The sequence below is a fragment of the Dendropsophus ebraccatus genome, chromosome 12 (assembly GCF_027789765.1).
Source record: "Dendropsophus ebraccatus isolate aDenEbr1 chromosome 12, aDenEbr1.pat, whole genome shotgun sequence".
NCBI lineage: Eukaryota > Metazoa > Chordata > Amphibia > Anura > Hylidae > Dendropsophus > Dendropsophus ebraccatus.
Window position 1 is genome coordinate 64642869 of NC_091465.1, and position 19954 is coordinate 64662822.

A 19954-nucleotide genomic window follows, 5' to 3' on the forward strand; every position below is an offset into this window, starting at 1 on the left:
CAGAGATGACCCCGCCCACTGTCTGAGCATCATCTGTCTGTGCCTTCGGTTGTGATGGAAACAGCGTTCGGGCGCTGACCTCTGACCCCTGAGGCCGCCCGGAGGGACGAGGTGAGGAATGTGGTCATGTGACCCAGGGTTGCTTTTGTTATGGAAGAGACGGCTGTGACGTGATGGAGGGGGACTGGGCTGGGGGGTGAGCTGAGGATAAACAGGGTGTATGGGGGGGAGGCAGCCCACCCTGTCTGCTGTCACGTGATGTCTGCAAAATGGAGGCTGGCTATTTACACATGAGACCTGGCTTTTAGGTTAGCGCTATATACACTACATCATGGAGATGTATCACCTATAGACATCAATGGGGAAAAACTGAAAACTCAGGGGCTTCCATCTGCCCATTAATTCCAAGGGCAGGAAAGGAAACGCTTTAAAGGGGATCTCCACTTTGAAAAATTGCTCAGACTTGAAAATCAATTCATTACATAATGCTCCTCCTGCTGGACCCACAGTGATCAGCAATGATCTGCGGGGGAACATGGAAATAAGTGTTCAGTTTCCCTGCAGCACCCCCACAGGGGAGATGAGGTATTACACTGTGCCCATTCACATCAATTGGTTGTCTCTAGAGTTGTGTGAACCTACAGTAAATGCTTTAGTCTGCCTTAGGGCCCTCTTACACAGAAAGATTATTTGACAGATTATCTGCCAAAGATTTGAAGCCAAAGCCAGGAATGGATTTGAAAATAGGAGAAATCTCAGGCTTTCATGTATGACCTGAACTCTGTTTATAGTCTGTTCCTGGTTTTGGCTTCAAATCTTTGGCAGACAATCTTTCTGTGTAAAGGGGCCCTTACTTAGTGCCGTATGCAGATTGTTCTGGTCACTTGGAAAAGTCCAGGATGATGGTCTCAGGTCTCTTAGGGCCCTATTCCACTGGATGATTATCGTTCAGATAATTGTTAAATCATTCAGTTAACGATTAAACGACGAACGAGAAATCGTTGATCGCTTAATGAGACCTGGACCTATATTTATCGTTGCTCGTTCGCATGGAATAAGATGTTGTTTGCAGTAGCGACGAACGCAATGGCGACGACAAGACGACGGCAAGAACGATCATAAGTAACGATCATCGTTCTGAGTAATTGGGTGAACGATTTCAGGTCGTTCGCAATAGCGGTTGTTTGAGATAGTTTTTGATTATTGTTAACGATTATTCAAACGGAATAGGGCCCTTAGACTGTATCCATCTTTTCCAAGGACTTTGAGCACTCTGAAAGTGGCACTATTGTATGCAATTTCAGTCAACTCTACTTGGCTGTGTAAGGCTCTGTTCGCACTTCTTAAAGTGTACCTCCAGAGTGGGATGAGGCAGACCACGCTGGGTGGTACAGTTGCTGAGACAACCCTGCTAATAAGAAAATGCAAAACTTACTGGGCATCGTGCGGGTTTTTATAGTAAATGTAATGTAATTTTAAAGAATTTTTTTTGAATTCCCCCCCCCCTAATTTTCCATGTTACTGTATATATTATAAAATAATCCTGAAACCTTGAAGTCTATTCCCACCACCAGCCGAGACTTCCTGTTTTGTCTAGAGTGTCCTGTACAGCATTACAGCGACAGGTGAAACAAGTAGACTGAGAAGACAGGAGTTGAAGCTCACAGCTCAGCCTCCCCCTCCCTGTGGAATGACCGAGGTTACCGAGCATGCTTACAAATGTGTCCTAAACAAAGAATAGTGCCTGGGGAAAACAGCTCACATAATGCTGCGTTTACACGGGGAGATAATTCGCCCAATCGAACGATTAACAATTTTGAAGTAACGATGTGTTTTTTATTATGATCAGCAGTTATGCTGCGTTTACACGAAACAATAATTGGCCCGATCGTACGATTAACGATGCCGGAGTAACGATTGTTTTTTTATAACGGTCAGCTTTTAGACAGTACAATATATCGTACGGAAATTCGTTTTGCGATCGCTTAAGCCTATGTCACACATTGGTTAAATCGGCGAACGACTGTTCACACGGAACGATCTGCAAATTTTTTGCAAACGACGATTTTAGAACATGTTGTAAGATCAAAATGAACGATTTCTCATTCGTCGTTTGATCGTTCGCAGCGTTTACACGTACGATTATCTTTCGAACTCGATCGTTATTGCGCGAATTCGCTCCGTGTAAACACAGCATTAGACGTACCGATATATGGTTTGAAAAAAACGCTATTGCGATCGTTTTAAGATCGCTTAAGCCTATCTCCTACATAGGGTGATCGATGAAAGACTATTTGCACAAAGGGATCTGCGAATTTTTCACGAACGACCAACGACGATTTGAGAACATGTTGGAAGATCAAAATGAACGATTTCTCGCTCGTCGCTTGATCGTTCGATGTGTTTGCGCGAGAAGTTTATCGCTCAAATGTGATCGTTATTGCGAAAATTCAAACAATAATTGTTCCATGTAATGCTGGGTTTACACGTAATGATTATCGCTCGAATTTGCACGATAACGATCGAATTCGAACGATAATCGTACGTGTAAACGCAGCGAACGATCGCTCGACGAGCGAGAAATTGTTCATTTTGATCTTTTATCTTGTTCTTAAATCGTCGTTCGTAAAAAAATTGGCGATCGTTCCATGTAAACAGTCGTCGCGCGAAAGTCCGGCCGCCTGCAGCCCGGCCCCCCGCTCGCAGCCCGGCCCCCCCGCTTATCTGCAGCCCCAGCGCCGGCTCAATCGCCACCCCCGCTCCCCTCTTCAGCCAATCAATGCACGGCAGCACTGATTGGCTGAAGAGGAGCCGTTTGAGGGGGCGATCGGAGCGGTGGCGGGGGGGGAGGTTTGCGATCGGAGCGGCGGCGGGGGGTGAGGGGCCGATCGGAGCCGGGGGGGAAGGGGCGATCAGAGCGGGGGGGGGGGGGGGGTGCGATCGGAGCGGCAGTGGCGGGGGGGGGGCGATCGGAGCCGTGGTGGTTGGGGAGAGCGGGCGATCGGAGCGGTGGTGGCGGGGGGGGGGGGGACGATCGGAGCGGTGGTGGGGGCGATCGGAGCGGCGGGGGTGGCGATCGAGCCGGCGCAGGGGGCTGAGGTTGACCGTGGCGCCGGGCTGCGGATGAGCGGGGGGACGGGCTGCGGGCGGGCCAAACTGCGGGCGCGCGATCGCAAAACGATCGCAGAACGATTTTTCTGTACGATATATTGTACCATCTAAACGCTGATCGTTATGAAAAAAAAATCGGTACTACGACATCGTTAATCGTACGATTGGGCCAACTATCGTTTCGTGTAAACCCAGCATTAGGGTCCATTTACACAGAAAGATTATCTGACAGATTATCTTCCAAAGATTTGAAGCCAAAGACAGGAATGGATTTGAAAAGAGGAGAAATCTCAGGCTTTCCTTTATGACCTGCTCTCTGTTTATAGTCCATTCCTGGCTTTGGCTTCAAATCTTTGGCATATAATATGTCAGATAATCTTTCTGTGTAAAAGGGCCCTTAGATGGCAGCCCCCATAATATTAATATGAGACAGCTGTCTGGTCCAAACAAACTTTGCAGTCCTTCAGACTAAATGAATTACCTTGGAGCCTCCAATACTGAAAAATTTAGGGACACAAATAAAATTTTTAGTTGCCAAATTTAGACATATTAAAAAGGACGCTTCTCAGGAAGGGGGTAAATAAAAATAGGCAGACACCAGGACAAGGTATGCAGCTCTACAGTGTAGACCTCATCAAACAGCTCCTCACGTCTCAGCTTCTTGGACTTCTGCGAGTGTTACATGGAGGGGGTGGTATAAGTCAACCCCGGAGTTCAAGTAGAACAAACACCTTCCAGATATGTGCACGTGTGTTCTGTATGTATGTATTACAATGTGGTTTTCCCTCCCCCATCCTCCTGCGGATCTCAGTCTCGTCGCCTTCTGTCTGATGGACGTGATACTTTATCACTACAGTGATCCCCTCTAAACCGGGGAATGAAATTCATGGACTCGTTTAATGCTACCTGCGGGAAATGTCAGGCTGTTCCATATGAAACACTCTGTTGCAAGGACTTTAGAAAATTACAAGGTGTATGTTTCCCAAGGTTTATCCAAGTGCGTTTTCCGGAATATGTGGTTATACATTATTTATAGGTCAGTGGAGACGATGATGTTGGTTAGAAAATTGAGGTTTGGTTACAGTAGTATAGAAATGACCTTAGGGCACATGAAAACTGTTACTGCCATGAAGCCTATAGCTCTTCTGCTCTTATGTCCCTATGACAACACTTATTGCTGAGTGCTCTGTTCTTGTCAACCTTATAATAGAGTCATTTTAAGGCTACGTTCATCCAGAGCAAAAGGGTCTGAAATCAACTGACACTAAATTCCGAGCAGAATGTAAGTGGATTCCCTGCGTATTTCAGCGCGGAATACTCGAGAAATCCGCGCTGATTCCGCATGCATTCAGCGCTGAAATTCACCGAGTATTCGGTGAGAATAGAGGAAGGTGCCAACAACAATTTTGCAGACTTTGAAGACTAGACTATATGGTACCTGAATTTTCTAGAACAGATCACCTCAGAGCTGGCGGAGGAGAAGGAGCTGAGCAGAGAGAAGCTGACCAGAAATGGCAAAACATCAACGCTTTGCAATTGATGGAGATGCACTAATTTCAGAGGTAGGTAGGTATGTATGTATGTATGTATGTTTATTTTGGGAAACTTTTGCTGTGGTCATATGCTGTGTGCATGCTGACATTCTCATTTCTTTCTTGTGGGCCCCTGGTATCACCTCCTTTGGGTTGTCTTGGGATTTCCCCCCCATTTCCGTGCTGATTCAGCGCGTAATCTCCGCTTGTATTACGCTCTGAATGCGCGCGTATTTCACGCTGAAACAGAAAATCAGAGCACCATTGATTTGTATAGGCTTCTGCTAGCGGAAGAATAAACATGTTAATTCTTCTGGCGGAGAGCGGATTAGCCGCGGAACATTCAGTGCGGAAATTCCACCGTGTGAACTGCAGAGCAGAATTTTCATTCAACACAATGGAAATTAGCTCTGCACCTATTTTAACGGCTGAAACTTCAGCGCTGATTCAGCGCAGAAATTCAGCTGCTTTTGCTCTGTGTGAATGAGCCCTAAGGGTCCAATGTCTAACTTCACTCCATAGTAACAGTATTGTATGTATGTGTACAATGATGTGGGTGGTGACATAATTTGTAAGATACCAAGTTGGATTTCGATTGGTTGTGGTACAGCAATAGGCATACATACACAGATTGGCTGTAATGGTAAAGCCTGACATTTGTCAAAATGCGGGATATTTTGGCCAAGTGACCAGTCGGTTGTTGAAGTTAATGTGTTTAAAGTAGGAAAATAGGCAAGTGCAGCCTAACCTAAGGGCCATATAGTCATACCCAGATGAGTGGGTCAGAGCTTCTCCAAAATGGCAGGTTGTGTGGGATGTTTCTGGTAGACACTAGTTAGTAACTATCAAAAGTGGTCCATGATGAACCAGCAACAGGGTCAGGATGGCCAGTGCTCCTTGATGTGTGTGTGGCTAGTGAAGGCTGGTCCATCTGGTCTGATTCCATTGAAGAGCTATTGTAGAGCAAATTGCTGAAAAGGTTACAATTGTCTACGATAGGAAGGTGTAAGTACACAGAGTTTCTGTGTATGACGCTGGGTGTAACAGGCAATAGGTGTGGCCCCGCTGTGCCACACAACTGATTTGGGTTTGGGCCATGCCTGGGAGTGGAGGGTTAGTAGCCTCTAGGTTTTCACCTTTTATCACACTCCAGGCTGCTTGAGCTGGACTTCTGCTGCTAGTGGGTATCACAAGTGTTGTCCCAGTGTGGGTAGCAAGTGGATCAACAGACCAGAAGTGAGTCAGGTAGATAAGTGTGGTGAGTGGTCCTAGTTGTACACAGGAGAGTCAGGTGGTGCCCAGGGGTGAGGCAGAGACATGGTCATTTGCAGGCAAATATTTGAAGCAGGAGGCACAGGTCAGCAGCAGTAGAGTCAGTATAGTACAAGCAGAGTTGTACACCAGGAAACTAACCAGGATCAGGATGCACAGAATAACAGGATCAGAGTGTCACCTTCACTGGGATCAAGAGGAACCAACAATGCTCAGGCATTGAATGTTATGCACATCCTCCTTAACCCCTTCACGTCAGCAATCTGTATATATACGTTCCTATTGCACATGCCCCGTGCAGTAGGAATGTACATATACGTTCCTGACTTGAGGGGGCTTTGTGATGAGAACGGGATCGCTGCAGGGATAGCGATCCCGCTCTCATCTGACTGCAGCCCCGGAGGTAATGAGAGTCAGCTGCGATCCCGCAGCTGACCCCTATTAACCCCTTAGTGACCGCCGAAACGGCGGTCACTAACGGGCCGGTGCCGCCGCTGAATTTCATCTCCCCTCACCGTGAATCCACGGTGGGGGGAGATGAAATAAGTAAAATCAGACCCCAGACCAGCCCCCCTAGTGCCCCGATCACTAACCCCCCCTCCCCGCGGTGGCCATCAGATCCAAGATGGCCGCCGCCATCACTGTGAACAGAATATATCTGAAAAAATGAATGAAAACCCCAAGCTCTCCGCCACCGGAGGTAGCGGAAAGCACGGGGCAGTCATCGGGACCCCCCTGTGGGGTCCCGGTACAAGCTATCAGCGGTATATACTATATACCGCTGATCGCTTGTGCCATGTGCTCCAGGCACTTTTTATTCCCTGTCACCATGAATGATTGGTGACAGGGGATAAAAAGTGATGTCCCCCCGCCCCCCACCACCCCTGTCACCCCCGTCCCCCAGTCACCCCCCCTACCCCTTATACGTTACCTGATCCTGGAGCTCCTTCCTCCTCGACGTCCTGGCTGGTTGTGAAGTGCGCATGCGCTCCACAACCAGCCAGCTCTGAAAATTTAAAGTGACAGAGACCAATTTGGTCTCTGTCACTGAACTATGATTACTGAGATAGAAAATATCACAGTAATCATAGTAATACAGTGAAAATGAATGTATAAAGTACAAAAAGTGACAAACATACAAAAAAATAAAATACACACTTTTTATTATAGTAATAATTGCAGTTTACTCCCAGATTACCCCTAACCCCCCCAGATTACCCGTAACTACCGCAGGTTGCCCGTAACCACCGCATGTTGCCCGTAACCACCCCAGGTTTTCCGTAATCACATCAGATTGCACATAACCCCCCAGATTACCCGTAACCACCGCACGTTGCCCGTAACCACTGCACGTTGCCAGTGACCCCCTCCAGATTGTCCGTAATCACCCCAGATTGCCTGTAACCACCCCAAATTACATGTACCCGCCCCAGATTACCTATAAGCACTTCAGTCTATCCGTAACAATTCTAGATAGTCTGTAACCCCCCAGGTTGCCCGTAACCACCCCAGGTTGCCCGTAATCATGCCAGATTACATGTAACCCCCCCAGATTGCACGCAACCACCGCAGGTTGCCTCTGACCACCGCACCTTGCCCCTGACCACCGCACGTCGCCTCTGACCACCGCACGTCGCCTCTGACCACCCCACGTCGCCTCTGACCACCCCACGTCACCTCTGACCACCCCACGTCGCCTCTGACCACCGCACCTTGCCTCTGACCACCGCACCTTGCCTCTGACCACTGCACCTTGCCTCTCACCACTGCACCTTGCCTCTCACCACTGCACCTTGCCTCTCACCACTGCACCTTGCCTCTAACCACCCCAAATTGCCAGTGACCCCCTCCAGATTGCCCGTAACCACGCCAGATTACAGGTACTCACCTCAGATTACCTATTAGCACTTCAGTTTATCCGTAACCACAGCAGGTTGCCTGTAACCACCCCAGATTGTCTGTAACCACCACAGATTGTCTGTAACCACCCCAGATTGTCTGTAACCACCACAGATTGTCTGTAACCACCCCAGATTGTCCGAAACCACCCCACATTGCCCGTAACCACAGCAGGTTACCTGTAACCACCCTAGATTGTCTGTAACCACAGCAGGTTGTCCGTATTCACCCCAGGTTGCCTGTAACCACCCCAGGTTGCCTGTAACCACCCCAGATTGTCCGTAACCACCCCAGATTGTCCGTAACCACCCCACGTTGCCTGTAACCACACCAGATTGTCTGTAACCACAGCAGGTTGTCCGTATCCACCCCACGTTGCCCGTAACCACCCCAGGTTGCCTCTAACCACCCTAGGTTGCCTCTAACCACCCCAGGTTGCCGTAACCACAGCAGGTTGCCTGTGACCACCCCATGTTGACCGTATCAGATTACCCGTAACCACCCCAGATTACCCGTAACCACCTCAGACTGCCCGTAACCACCTCTAGATTACCCGGAACCACCCCAGACTGTCCGTAACCACCCCAGACTGTCCGTAACCACCCCACATTACCTGTAATCTAATTTTTTTATTTTATTTTAGTAACTGCGCTATTCTAATAACTATTACTAGCTGCGGTTTTGCTCCAGCAAATTGGCGCTCCTTCCCTTCTGAGCCTGCTGTGTGCCCATACAGTGGTTTATGCCCACATATGGGGTACCGTTGTACTCAGGAGAACCTGCGTTACAGATTTTGGGGTACATTTTTTCTCTTGTTCCTCGTGAAATTGAAACGAAGTTTTTCATTTTTACTGTCTAATTTTGAATACTTTCCTCTAACACCTGTGGGGTCAAAATGCTCATCCTACCCCAAGATGAATTCTTTAAGGGGTGTACTTTCCAAAATGGGGTGACTTATGGGGTTTTTTCTCTCTGCTGACACTACAGGGGCTCTGCAAATGCACCTGGCGTTCGGAAACTTCTTCAGCAAAATCTGCAATGGAAAAGCTAATTGGCGCTCCCTTCCTTCTGAGCCCCACTGTGTGCCCATACAGTGGTTTACGCCCACATATGGGGTACCGTTGTACTCAGGAGAACCTGTGTTACAAATTTTGGGGTGCTTTTTCTCTCATGTTCCTTTTGAAAATGAGAAACTTTAATCTAAACGTATATATTATTGGAAAATTTTAATTTTTCATTTTTTTACGGCCTAATGGTGAATACTTTCCTCCAGCCCCTATAGGGTTAAAATGCTCATTATACCCCTAGATTAATTCTTTAAGGTGTCTAGTTTCCAAAATGGGGTCACTTATGGGGGTTTCCAGTATACAAACCTCCTAAATCAACTTAAAAAAAGAACTGGTCCCTAAAAAAATCAGTTTTGGAAACTTTCACGAAAATGTGGTAATTTGCTGATAAATTTCTAAGTCCCATAACACCCTAAAAAAGTAAAATATGTTTATGAAATGAAGCCAGAATAAAGAGGACATATCGGTAATATGACTTAGTAACTAATTTATGTGATACGAATTTCTTTTTTTAGAAGCAGAGAATTTCAAAGTTCATAAAATGCTAATTTTTTCAGTTTTTCATGATATTTTGATGTTTTTCACAAAAATGTTGCCACTAATATAAAGTGCCATATGTGACGAAAAAACAATCTCAGAATCGCTAGCATACGTTAAAGCATCACTGAGCTATAAGAGCATAAAGTGAGACAGGTCCGATTTTGAAAAATGAGCCTGGTCTTTTAGGTGCAAATAGGCTTGGTCTTGAAGGGGTTAAGGGTGCGTTCACACCTACCGGATCCGCAGCAGATTCAGTCCCACTCATTCCTATAGAGCACATACTCGCAGCGGGAGTATCAGGAAAAGGCAAGTTTTCTAATTGAATGTATTTGCAAAAATAGCTGAAAACACTACTAAGAAGGTTATACTCAAAGGATGATCTATAGCATTATAGGAAGTTTGTCATGGATGTCTCTTGGTAAATGGGCCTGGGTGCCATGGATCCAGCACTTGCAAAGAACTCAATTGTTGTAAGTGGTTGCAGAACAGAATTATTACCATCTTACGTATACAGGTTCCATCTGTCTTCATAGGCTTAAATGGGGGCATCAACTACAAACCCCATATTATCAGCAAGAGGTTAGCCCCTCACCTAACTTACTTTTATGACGCTTCTGCTTAATGGCTTTATTGTTATGTGAAACCTGTGAGAAGCTTGGTCCGCGGAGACTTCATGGTCAGCTTTAACCAAGAGAAGCGCAGCACATCATGGTTGGCATTTGTATTCACATTTAGCCAGCTCCATATATTATTGCAGAGAATAGGAGATGGGCTGTCTTCAGGAAGATGAGATTATTTCTTTACCTGGACCACACAGAATATACGTCCCTGATTTGCGCACAGAACGTGTCTTGTCTGTAGACGGGCAGTAAAACTTGTCTGCCGTGCCTGTCTCCTGCACCGGATTAGATCAGGTGATTTACATTGCACCCCTCCATGTGGGAATATTCGATAAAATCAAAACCCCTAACAAGCCGACGAGCCACTAGAAATTCTGCAAACTATGGATTTTCATCTTTATGTCGAGATATTTTACATATAATGAAGGTGCCTGAAAGTCTGTAAAGTTGACGTTACATTGAGTACCTTATTACTCAGTGGTACAGAGGACCTGTCAGCTCTTCTTACATGGATCTTTTAGTAAATACTTACAGTCTTTATGTATCTAAGCTATTTATCCTGGAAGCATATGATATAGAGAGTATATCAGTGTGTTAGCCTATCTATAATACGTCAAGATATCATCAAAAGGAATTTCAGCTTTTACCACAGAGTACCTGCAGTGGTCCCATTGACTTTAAAGTGACTCTGTACCCACAATCTGACCCCCCAAAACCGCTTGTACCTTCAGATAGCTGCTTTTAATCCAAGATCTGTCCTGGGGTCCATTCGGCAGGTGATGCAGTTATTGTCCTAAAAAAATACTTTTAAACTGGCAACCCCATGCCCTTTGGTCGTGGCTTACATTGTGTATGTATTAGGCTGGCACACCCTCTCTGTCCCTCCTCCCCACCCTCCTCATCATTAGGAATGCTCCAGGCAGATTGCCTTTAGAGATGAGCGAACCTGGAGCATGCTCGAGTCGATCCGAACCCGAACTTTCGGCATTTGATTAATGGTGGCTGCTGAAGTTCGATAAAGCCCTAAGGCATGGATATAGTCATTGGCTGTATCCATGTTTTCCAGACAACCTTAGAGCTTTATCCAAGTTCAGCAGCCCCAGCTAATCAAATACCGAACGTTCGGATCGACTCGAACCCGGTTCGCTCATCTCTAATTGCCTCCTACTCGTCAGCTGTGAGAGGACGGCACATGGGCTGAATCGTTAAGGCACCTGTGTAGTTTTTACTGCAAAGGAATAGAAAAAATGGTGAATAGGGTGGGGAGGAGGGCCGGAGAGGTTGTGCTAGCCTAATGCATACACAAACTAAGCCACGGCCAAAGGGCACGGGGCTGCCAGTTTAAAAGATGTTTTTTATGACAATAACTGCATCACGTGCCGAACGGACCACAGGACAAATTTTGAATTGAAAGCAGCTATCCGAAGGTACAAGTGGTTTGGGGAGTCAGATTGTGGGTACAGAGTTGCTTTAATTGACCAAATTTAGCATATTAGTGAAAATGCTCAGGCTGTGCTTTGAAAAAAAAAAAAAAAAAAAAAAAAAATATATATATATATATATATATATAGTTACTGCAAGACTCAAATTCATGATTTACTGTACTTTTTAGTCCTATGTAAAAAAACAACAACATTTGTTCGGAAAAGAGGCAAAAGTAATAATTAATATACTATGAAAGGGCTCACCGCTGGTATGCTACGGGATACAATGGAAACCATTTTTGATAGTATCTAAATGTGTTCTTATAAGTGTGAACATAGACCTGGTAAGAATGCCAAACCTCAACCAAAAACATAAATTGAATCAATAATTAGAGCCGTCTGCATATTGTGTGAAGAAATTCTCACCACAGGATTGGTAGGTAATAGCTCCAGACGTGAACACCTGATTCCACCCCGCCCCCCCCCCCCCCCTTCGAAAAGACAACAGATTTACTAAAAAGTCTGAATGGGAGGTGGGAGACTAAAAAAACAAGTTTCCTTCCCCCTCCTCCTTGGTGCTGTCCCCCTGCAAGGCACCGGACCACGGGTGCCTAGTGGTAAATACGGCCCTGGCTATAACCTGCGATAGTCAGTGTCTGTTCAGGTTAGTATGGCTAACAAACTTTCTTTGACAGTTTTTAGTAAAAGAAATTCTCCAAAAAGTTACATCCAAGCAAACAAATTTGAGAAGCTTCATCTGAACATACTATAATGATGATTTTGGAAACTAAAGCAGCGAGTTTGTCGATCATGGGGGAAGTGAAAGAAAATAAACTTGGGCCGACATCTCAATGTCCGTCACCTTTCTAGTTTCCTCTACCGTGTCATTGTGCTTTATGGAGGAGTTCAAGTGTAAATCCTTAAAAAATCTACTTTACACCAACCAAGGGCTGATTCTGTATCATATTTTCTGCTCGTGACTGAACCGTGAAATACAATGATTACCCTGGCCAGCTAACCTTACAGGAGATTGCCCTCTTCACTGGCCACAATCTGATTTTTTTTCCTTTTTGTAAAGGATCACAAATCACTGGTGGATAAGTTGAAGATAAACATTGTGCCTGGATGTAATAGGCTATAGAAAACTTTATGGTTGGCTGAAAGAAATTATGGCGGCATCGCTTCTATATTACCAGAGAGGGTTAGATTGTAATAGATACACCTCTGGGCAGTGGGTATATTTCGGAAAAATGATGCCTAATGTTATTTCCAGGCAGTTTTTTCAGATCCTCAGTTGTTTTTTTTAGATCTAAGGGTTATCTCAAAATCTATCCAGTAGGATGTAACTGGTATCATCTGGGTATGTAGTATCCTCCATTCTAGTGATTACCGTAGTAGGGTGGGTTCAGACTGAGGAATTCTCGCGGAATTCCGTCAGCTGTCCGCCCGCACGGGCACCCGCTTTTCCGCCGGCTCCATAGACACCATTCTATGGGCCGGCGTATTCCGCGATCTGCTGAAAGAAGTGACATGACACTTCTTTCAGCGTATAGCGGAATACGCCGGCCCTTAGAATGGTGTCTATGGGGCCGGCGGAAAGGTGCCCAGATGTGCGGGCGGACAGCTGACGGAAATTCCACGGACATTGTCCGCGAGAATTCCGTAGTGTGAACCCGCCCGTACTCTGAATCTTTAACCTTGGCCTCTTTCTCGAAGGACAATTCCGCCTTATTTCTTGGAATTGTTCTGGAATTCTGGCCTGTCTTCTCCCGAGGTTTCTGTCTTGTCCTCTCGTCTGTTGCATCATATACAGTTGCTGACCCTGGCTACATTTGTGACTTCACTGAAAGCTCTGCCTCCAATCCATGTCCAAGGAATTGGTCTGGGACACTCCATAGCTTGTGTCGAAGTGAGCAGTGAAGAACAAGGAGAATTTTTAGACCTTGGAGCCCAATCTACCCAGGGTTCTCGGTTTGCCAATTCCCAATAAGCCTCGGATTTTGTTCATGTTTTTTTAAAGTAAGCAACCGCCTTTGATCCTAGAACCTTCAACACCTTTTTTTGTGAAACAGTGATCTCAGTTTCCCAGGGTTAGAACCTCTAGAACCCGCAGGTGAAATAAAGCATAGCATCTTTACTGTTTGACACAATATTTAGGACCATGCAACGCTTGTAATAATAAGGGTGCTGAATATCATGACATGAGGCTGAAGCACCATAACCATAGGAGAGAAAAAAGATGCCATATAGACATACCAGCACACTACCAATAAGATACAATATTAAAAAAAGTCTCATTATTAAATATAGATATTTAATAAAGAGAATTTTTTGATATTATTTCTTATTGGTGGTGTGCTGGGCTTTATATGGCATCTCTTATCTGTACTGTTAAATCATTAAGTGGTCTGTGTAAATTGTGGACATTAGAGATGAGCAGACTTGCCCAAAGCAACCATAGGCTGTATTCATGTTTTCCTGGCAGTCCTCGAGCTGCATCCACCTTCTCCAGGCAGCGGAATTCAAATTTTGATGGTTTGGATTCCTGTGAACCCAAACTTTCATTGAGTTCGCTCATCTCCAGTGGACATCCTAGGTCCTCCAAAGTGAGAGACACTATTTGTAGCCATGTATACTTACCTGCTATATTAGGATATACTATGATAAATGGCTTGGATTTTTATTGAAATCCGTGGCAGCCTAGGCTCCACCTTCTGCCTCATTATTATTTAAAGAAGCAGTTTTTTTTTTATTTGTCACCCCTTCCCAGCTGCAGGCTGATGCATATATTTACCAATGATGATCAGTGTTCTGTAGCTGGCTTTATTCCGGCCCTGCGGTGCCATTCAGATCCCGGGGGCACACGTGACCTTTTCAGAGCTTAATGTGACTTTTTTAGACCTTGGAGACCCCTTCTTTCAGGCCTTTTATTAGCCCTGGAGAAAGGAGAGGTCATAAGAACAAATAAAAAAATAATGTGGACTGCTTCTTTAAAGCGTCACTGTCGTTATAACTTTAAAAATCTAATTCAGCAGTAAATGTGATATAAAGCAAGTTTTCAATATATATTCATTATTTTTGTTGTTCTTATCATGCTGTGAAACAAAGCTGAACTTACCAGAAATCCAGGTCCAGTCTCCTGAAGGCACATATTCTGACTTGTGCTGGTTATAAAACAGACTAAACCCAGGAATTCCAGCCAGTACAGAGTCACAGCTCAACGTGTCCATCAATCACGACTGCCTTTTCTCTGTGAGCGCTCAGATGGCCTGGGATACACAGAACTTCCTGAAAAAAAGGAAGTGCCGTGTTTTCCATGATAACTAAAAATAAATAATGAATGTAAATTGCATTCTTGCTTTATATCACATCTACTGTTGATTTAGATTTTGAAAGTTATAACGACAATGACAGTGGTTTGGTGGGTTTTGCTGCTGTTTTGCTTTCCTATACTTTACACTGTAGCTCTTCCTGTTTGAATTGGCTCCTATGTATAAGCACAAGGTCTGCACAGGGATCTGAGTTTTTAAGGACAAAGTAATCAGTGTTTACTTACGTAATTCACAGAATCCGATGTTCTTTTCTGTGCACCATTTTAATAACTCCCATATTAATATCAGTTTCCACAATTCTCGGATAATGAAATGAGAAACATAAAGGAATTACGGCAATGAGATGTTTTGTGCAATAAAAAAAAAAAAAATCTGTAGTTCAGCTTAATAGTCAAAAAAACCCTGTGAAGCGCAGCAGTTAACAATCATGTACCACCTTCGGAAAAAGATATTATTTAATGCTTGGCTGGTACAGTGCCACCCAGACTGACTCTGATAATACCGGCGCAGGGAAGAAGGTGGCAATTATTTTATTTTTGATAATTATTTAGTCCTCACTTACATTTCCCTTTTTAGAAACCATTTGCGCAGGCGGAATGTGTGACGGTAATGAGGCCGCTTCCCATTTAGTAAGATAACATTTGCTTAGAAGAAACCGTGTGATCGTCTTATTGACAAGCCGGCAGACAACTGTGAAAATTAGCCTGGGAATGTTAATGTTGTCGTGATGTATTTCACACTGTCATCCGAGCCCTCTAATTAGACTCGCTCCTAAGACAAGAAGCCTTGTGTCGCTCCTTACAAGGACCTGTTTGATGTGAAGACATAAGGAGCACAAGTATCCGTATAAATCTTCTATACTGTGACCAACATAACAGCCTCAGCGTCAGTTTTGTTATTTTAAAGCGGCAGCTGTTGGAGATTGTATGTACCAAGGGTTGTTCATATGCAATATACAAGCTGGTTGTATAGTCGGCGGCTTAAAGCATTGCTGTCATTTGGAGTTATTTTTGACGTGTCATCAAAAGTTACTGATCACACTAGGTCTTTAATGTGAGACCTGCTGTGATCCCAAGATACAGCCAGAAGAAGTGTACGTCTCTCCCTTACTATCAGTCAAATTTGACTCTGACTCAATTCATTACAGTCTATGGAGCGAAAGATTCAGATGTTCTGCTGACTGCGTATCTCCAGATCACAGTGGGTCTTAAGATGGGATGATGTTGGCGTGAGGAAATATCAGGAATCTAAAATTTTAACAGCTGATCCTTTTGTTTCTTCTAGAAATGTATGAAAGATGTATGGCCTCCTTTTTCCTCCTTTTGGCAAAACCCTTTTGGTTTGCCCAATTAAAGGGGTAGTGCGGCGTTTAACATTTATTCACTAAATAACACACATTACAAAGTTATACAACTTTGCAGTGTGTTATTTAAGTAAATGGCCCCCTTCCCCGTGTTCCCCCCACCCTGGAAGTGTGGTGCATTATACTAACTCAATTGCTGTTGACCCCGGCCGCCATCTTGGGTCAACTACGTCATCGTCGGGAGGCCGGCCGAACCGATCCAGCCGTCCCTCACGCCGGCCCCCCTTGGCTGCGTCATCAGTTATGCTCAGCCAATCCCGAAGATGACGTTGTCGACCCAAGATGGCGGCTGGGGTGAGTATACTGCACCACACTTCCGGGGTGGGGGGAACACAGGGAAGGGGGCCATTCACTTTAATAACACACATTACAAAGTTGTATAACTTTGTAATGTGTGTTATTTAGTGAATAAATGTTAAACGCTGCACTACCCCTTTAACCCTTTAAGGACCGGGCCAATTTCGTTTCTGCGTTTTCGTTTTTTCCTCCTTGTGCTTAAAAGGCCATAGCATTTGCAATTTTTCACCTAGAAACCCACATGAGCCCTAATTTTTTGCGCCACTAATTGTACTTTGCAATGACAGGCTGAATTTTTTCAGAAAGTACACTGCAAAAGCAGGAAAAAAAATGTATAGTGAAATTGAAAAAACAAACAAACATGCATTTTGTTTATTTGGGGGGGGATTTAATTTTACGCCATTCGCCCTGGGGTAAAACTGACTTGTTATGCATGTTCCTCAAGTCGTTACGATTACAACGCTATAGAACATGTATAACTTTTATTGTATCTGATGGCTTGTAAAAAATTAAAACCATTGTTAACAAATATATGTTCCTTAAAATCGCTCCATTCCCATGCTTTTATCCTTTGGTCTATGGGGCTGTGTGAGGTGTCATTTTTTTGCGCCATGATGTGTTCTTTCTATCGATACCTTGATTGCGCATATACCACTTTTGGATCGCTTTTTATTACAATTTTTCTGGATTTGATGCGACCGAAAATGCGCAATTTTGCACTTAGTTTTTTTTTTGCGCTTACATCGTTTATGGTGCGAGATCAGGAATGTGATAAATTAATAGTTCGGGTGATTACGCATGCGGCGATACCAAACATGTTTATTTATTTATTTTTATTTATTACATGGGAAAAGGAGGGGTGATTCTAACATTTATTAGGGGAGGGGGCTTTTAATTATTAATAACACTTTTTTTTTTTTTTTTTTACACTTATACTAGAAGCCCCCCTGGCGGACTTCTAGTATAAGGTTTCTGATCTATCATTACGATCTATGCTGTATAGATATACAGCATAGATCGATGAGATAGGCACTCGATTGCTTCTGGCTGCTGCAGCTGGAAGCAACTGAATGCTGAGCCGGGATCAGCGGCATTATAGCGCAGACCCCGGATGGTAAAGGATATGTGGATCGCTCCTCCGGAGGAGCGATCCACCCCACTAGACACCAGGGAACGACTCCGGAAGGTAATCTGATGCAGCTGTCAACTTTGACAGCTGCATCTGATTAACGGGCACGGCGATCGGACCGTGCCCGCTAATAGCCGCGGTCCCGGGCTACATGCGGCACCCGGGACCGCGGCGGTTCAGAGCAGGGTTGCCGCGCAGCCCCGCTCTCAACTCCCTTACCGACCGCAGGGCGTAGATATACGCCCGCGGTTGTTAAGGGGTAAAGATAGGAGAGAAGGGCCACCAATGGAGACTTTCCTCTACTAGCCACATCCAAGAGGTTCCTCTGGCTCTAACCGGATAGTTGTAAGATTTCTCAGGTGACTTAGATCACTTAGATCAAGCCAACCAAGATCTTTATTAGAATACAAACCAAAAAGTTAGAAACTAGTAACTAGTGTCTTCATAGATTGGCTACCCATCTTCTGGGATTTGTACAAGCAGGGCTTTAAGGTTCATACGATGTAAAGGGGTTGTCCACCTAGGACAATCCTTTTGTACCCAACAGTAACTGGTTGTAGGTCATCCTGCTGTTGTTAGCTCCATTTTTTAGCTGTCAATCTGTTTAGGAACCCTGCCATAAGTATTCAATTTTCCCTCCAGCTTCTCCACAGTAGAAATGTTGATTTACACAGTGTCTATTCAAATTAAGGTGGTAATCCAAAAATAGTGATATAATATGTAGGTATGATTTCCCATTCTTCCACCTTTAACAACACCCCTACCTGTCTATTATGATCTCCACCTAGCCTCTAACCTGCCGCTCTCTTTACAGTATAGGCTTCTTGTATGTTGTTGTCGAGGCCAGTGTATTTGACTCGCTAACTAAGTGGAAGTGTCTTTGCTACTTTGTGATACTGCCGCTGTCGTTGCAGGTGCAGAGAGTATGGATGCAGCAGTGCCTTCTGCCCTCAGATCCCTGACCATGCCCCATTAAGTTCAGCCTATAACCCAAATGTGTTATGTTGGTTCAGAGACAAAAAACCTTAGGAGGCAGAAGCAGATTGCCCCATAGTATGGAAAAAATCCTTCTCGACTACAGATATAATAATCACAATAAATCCAGTGTAGAAGGTCAGCAAAGTCAATCTATATCTATTAGGCCTATGATGAGCTGCAGGCATAAACATGAGTCAGTGACTGAATAAAATAGTGTTTAAAGGTTGGATAACCCCATTAATAGTCTGTATAATGAATGGAGGAGTTAGGTCCTCCAGATTGTGAGTGCTTTTTGCAGTGACCAATAGATGAAGGTCCTTGTGGCTTTCCCTTCATTAACTCTTTCCAAATACGTTAAAGTGATTGTTCAGGCTAAGGCTACGTTCACACGTCTGCAGTAGCGGACAGCATTTTGTGTATCCGCAGTGGTCCACAACACGTGGACCACTACATTCTAGACAGTGACTTATGCTGCAAATTAGGATCCACACTACGACATGTCCCTTTTTTTTTTGGATCACTGTCTATTTAAGGATCTGCAAAAATTGCACATGTGTGAATAGGAACATAGAAACCTAATGGTTTTAAATGTGTCTGTAATTGGGGATCCGCAATGTGTGAGTGAGGTCTTACAAAAACATTGCTGCTTTCTTCCAGAAACACCAAACTCCTAGCTGTACCAGTTAGTTATAGTACTCCCTGGTAGGAGGTTAGTTTCAGCACCAGGACGTATATATACTGACCAGCTTCCGATGCTCACTGTTTACACAAACAGTGACCGGAAGCCACAACTAAACTGTCAGCTAATAGCAACTGCCACTGGACCCCAAAAGGGGGTCCAGCACTGACAATTGCCGGCATTGGTGGATTGGTAATGGTAACTCGTGTGGTAAAAAAATACATAGGATTACATTGGATTCTCTGCAAAGAAAATGCAAATTTTTACTTTTCACTCTTATGTTGCAGTTATCCCTGTGCAATGCCCGAAGGGTTAAAAAAAACCTGTATAAATGTAAATTTGAATACTTGAAAGGGTGAAGATTTCAAAATTCGGTATATTAAAGGGGTTCTAGTATACAGGCCTCTAAAATATGCCCCAAAACTGAACTGGTACCTAAAGAATTTCGGAGTTTGAAATTTTCATGAAAAATCAGAAAATTGCTTCTCAACATTTACGGCCTCTAACATCCTAAAAAAGTAAAAGCATGTTCACCAAATGCTGTAAATATAAAGTACACATGTTATAGATATGAATTGATAAATAATTTATGTAGTATTACTATTTTCCTTATTAGCAGAGACTTTCAAATGTAGAGAAATGCTATTTTTTTTTCCTCAACATTTTGGAGTTTTTCACAAATAAAGGTATCAACCCAAATTTACCACTAAC

General features: G+C 44.3%; 1 protein-coding gene across 3 annotated transcripts in view; it reads left to right on the forward strand.

The window, feature by feature from the left end:
* Positions 1 to 9: 9 nt before the first annotated feature.
* LOC138769861 (zinc finger protein 723-like) overlaps positions 10 to 19954 on the forward strand; it is a 39408-nt gene continuing 19463 nt past the window's right edge. Inside the window, exon 1 of one of the 3 annotated variants that reach the window (XM_069948574.1) lies at positions 10 to 111. Coding sequence is in view for 1 of the 3 variants with exons in the window: in XM_069948573.1 (XP_069804674.1) it covers positions 4623 to 4673 (51 nt within the window). In the remaining 2 variants the exon portion in view is untranslated. Of the gene's footprint in view, positions 112 to 4588; positions 4678 to 19954 lie in introns of those variants that run through there. The other 2 variants (XM_069948573.1, XM_069948575.1) reach the window with 2 other exon arrangements.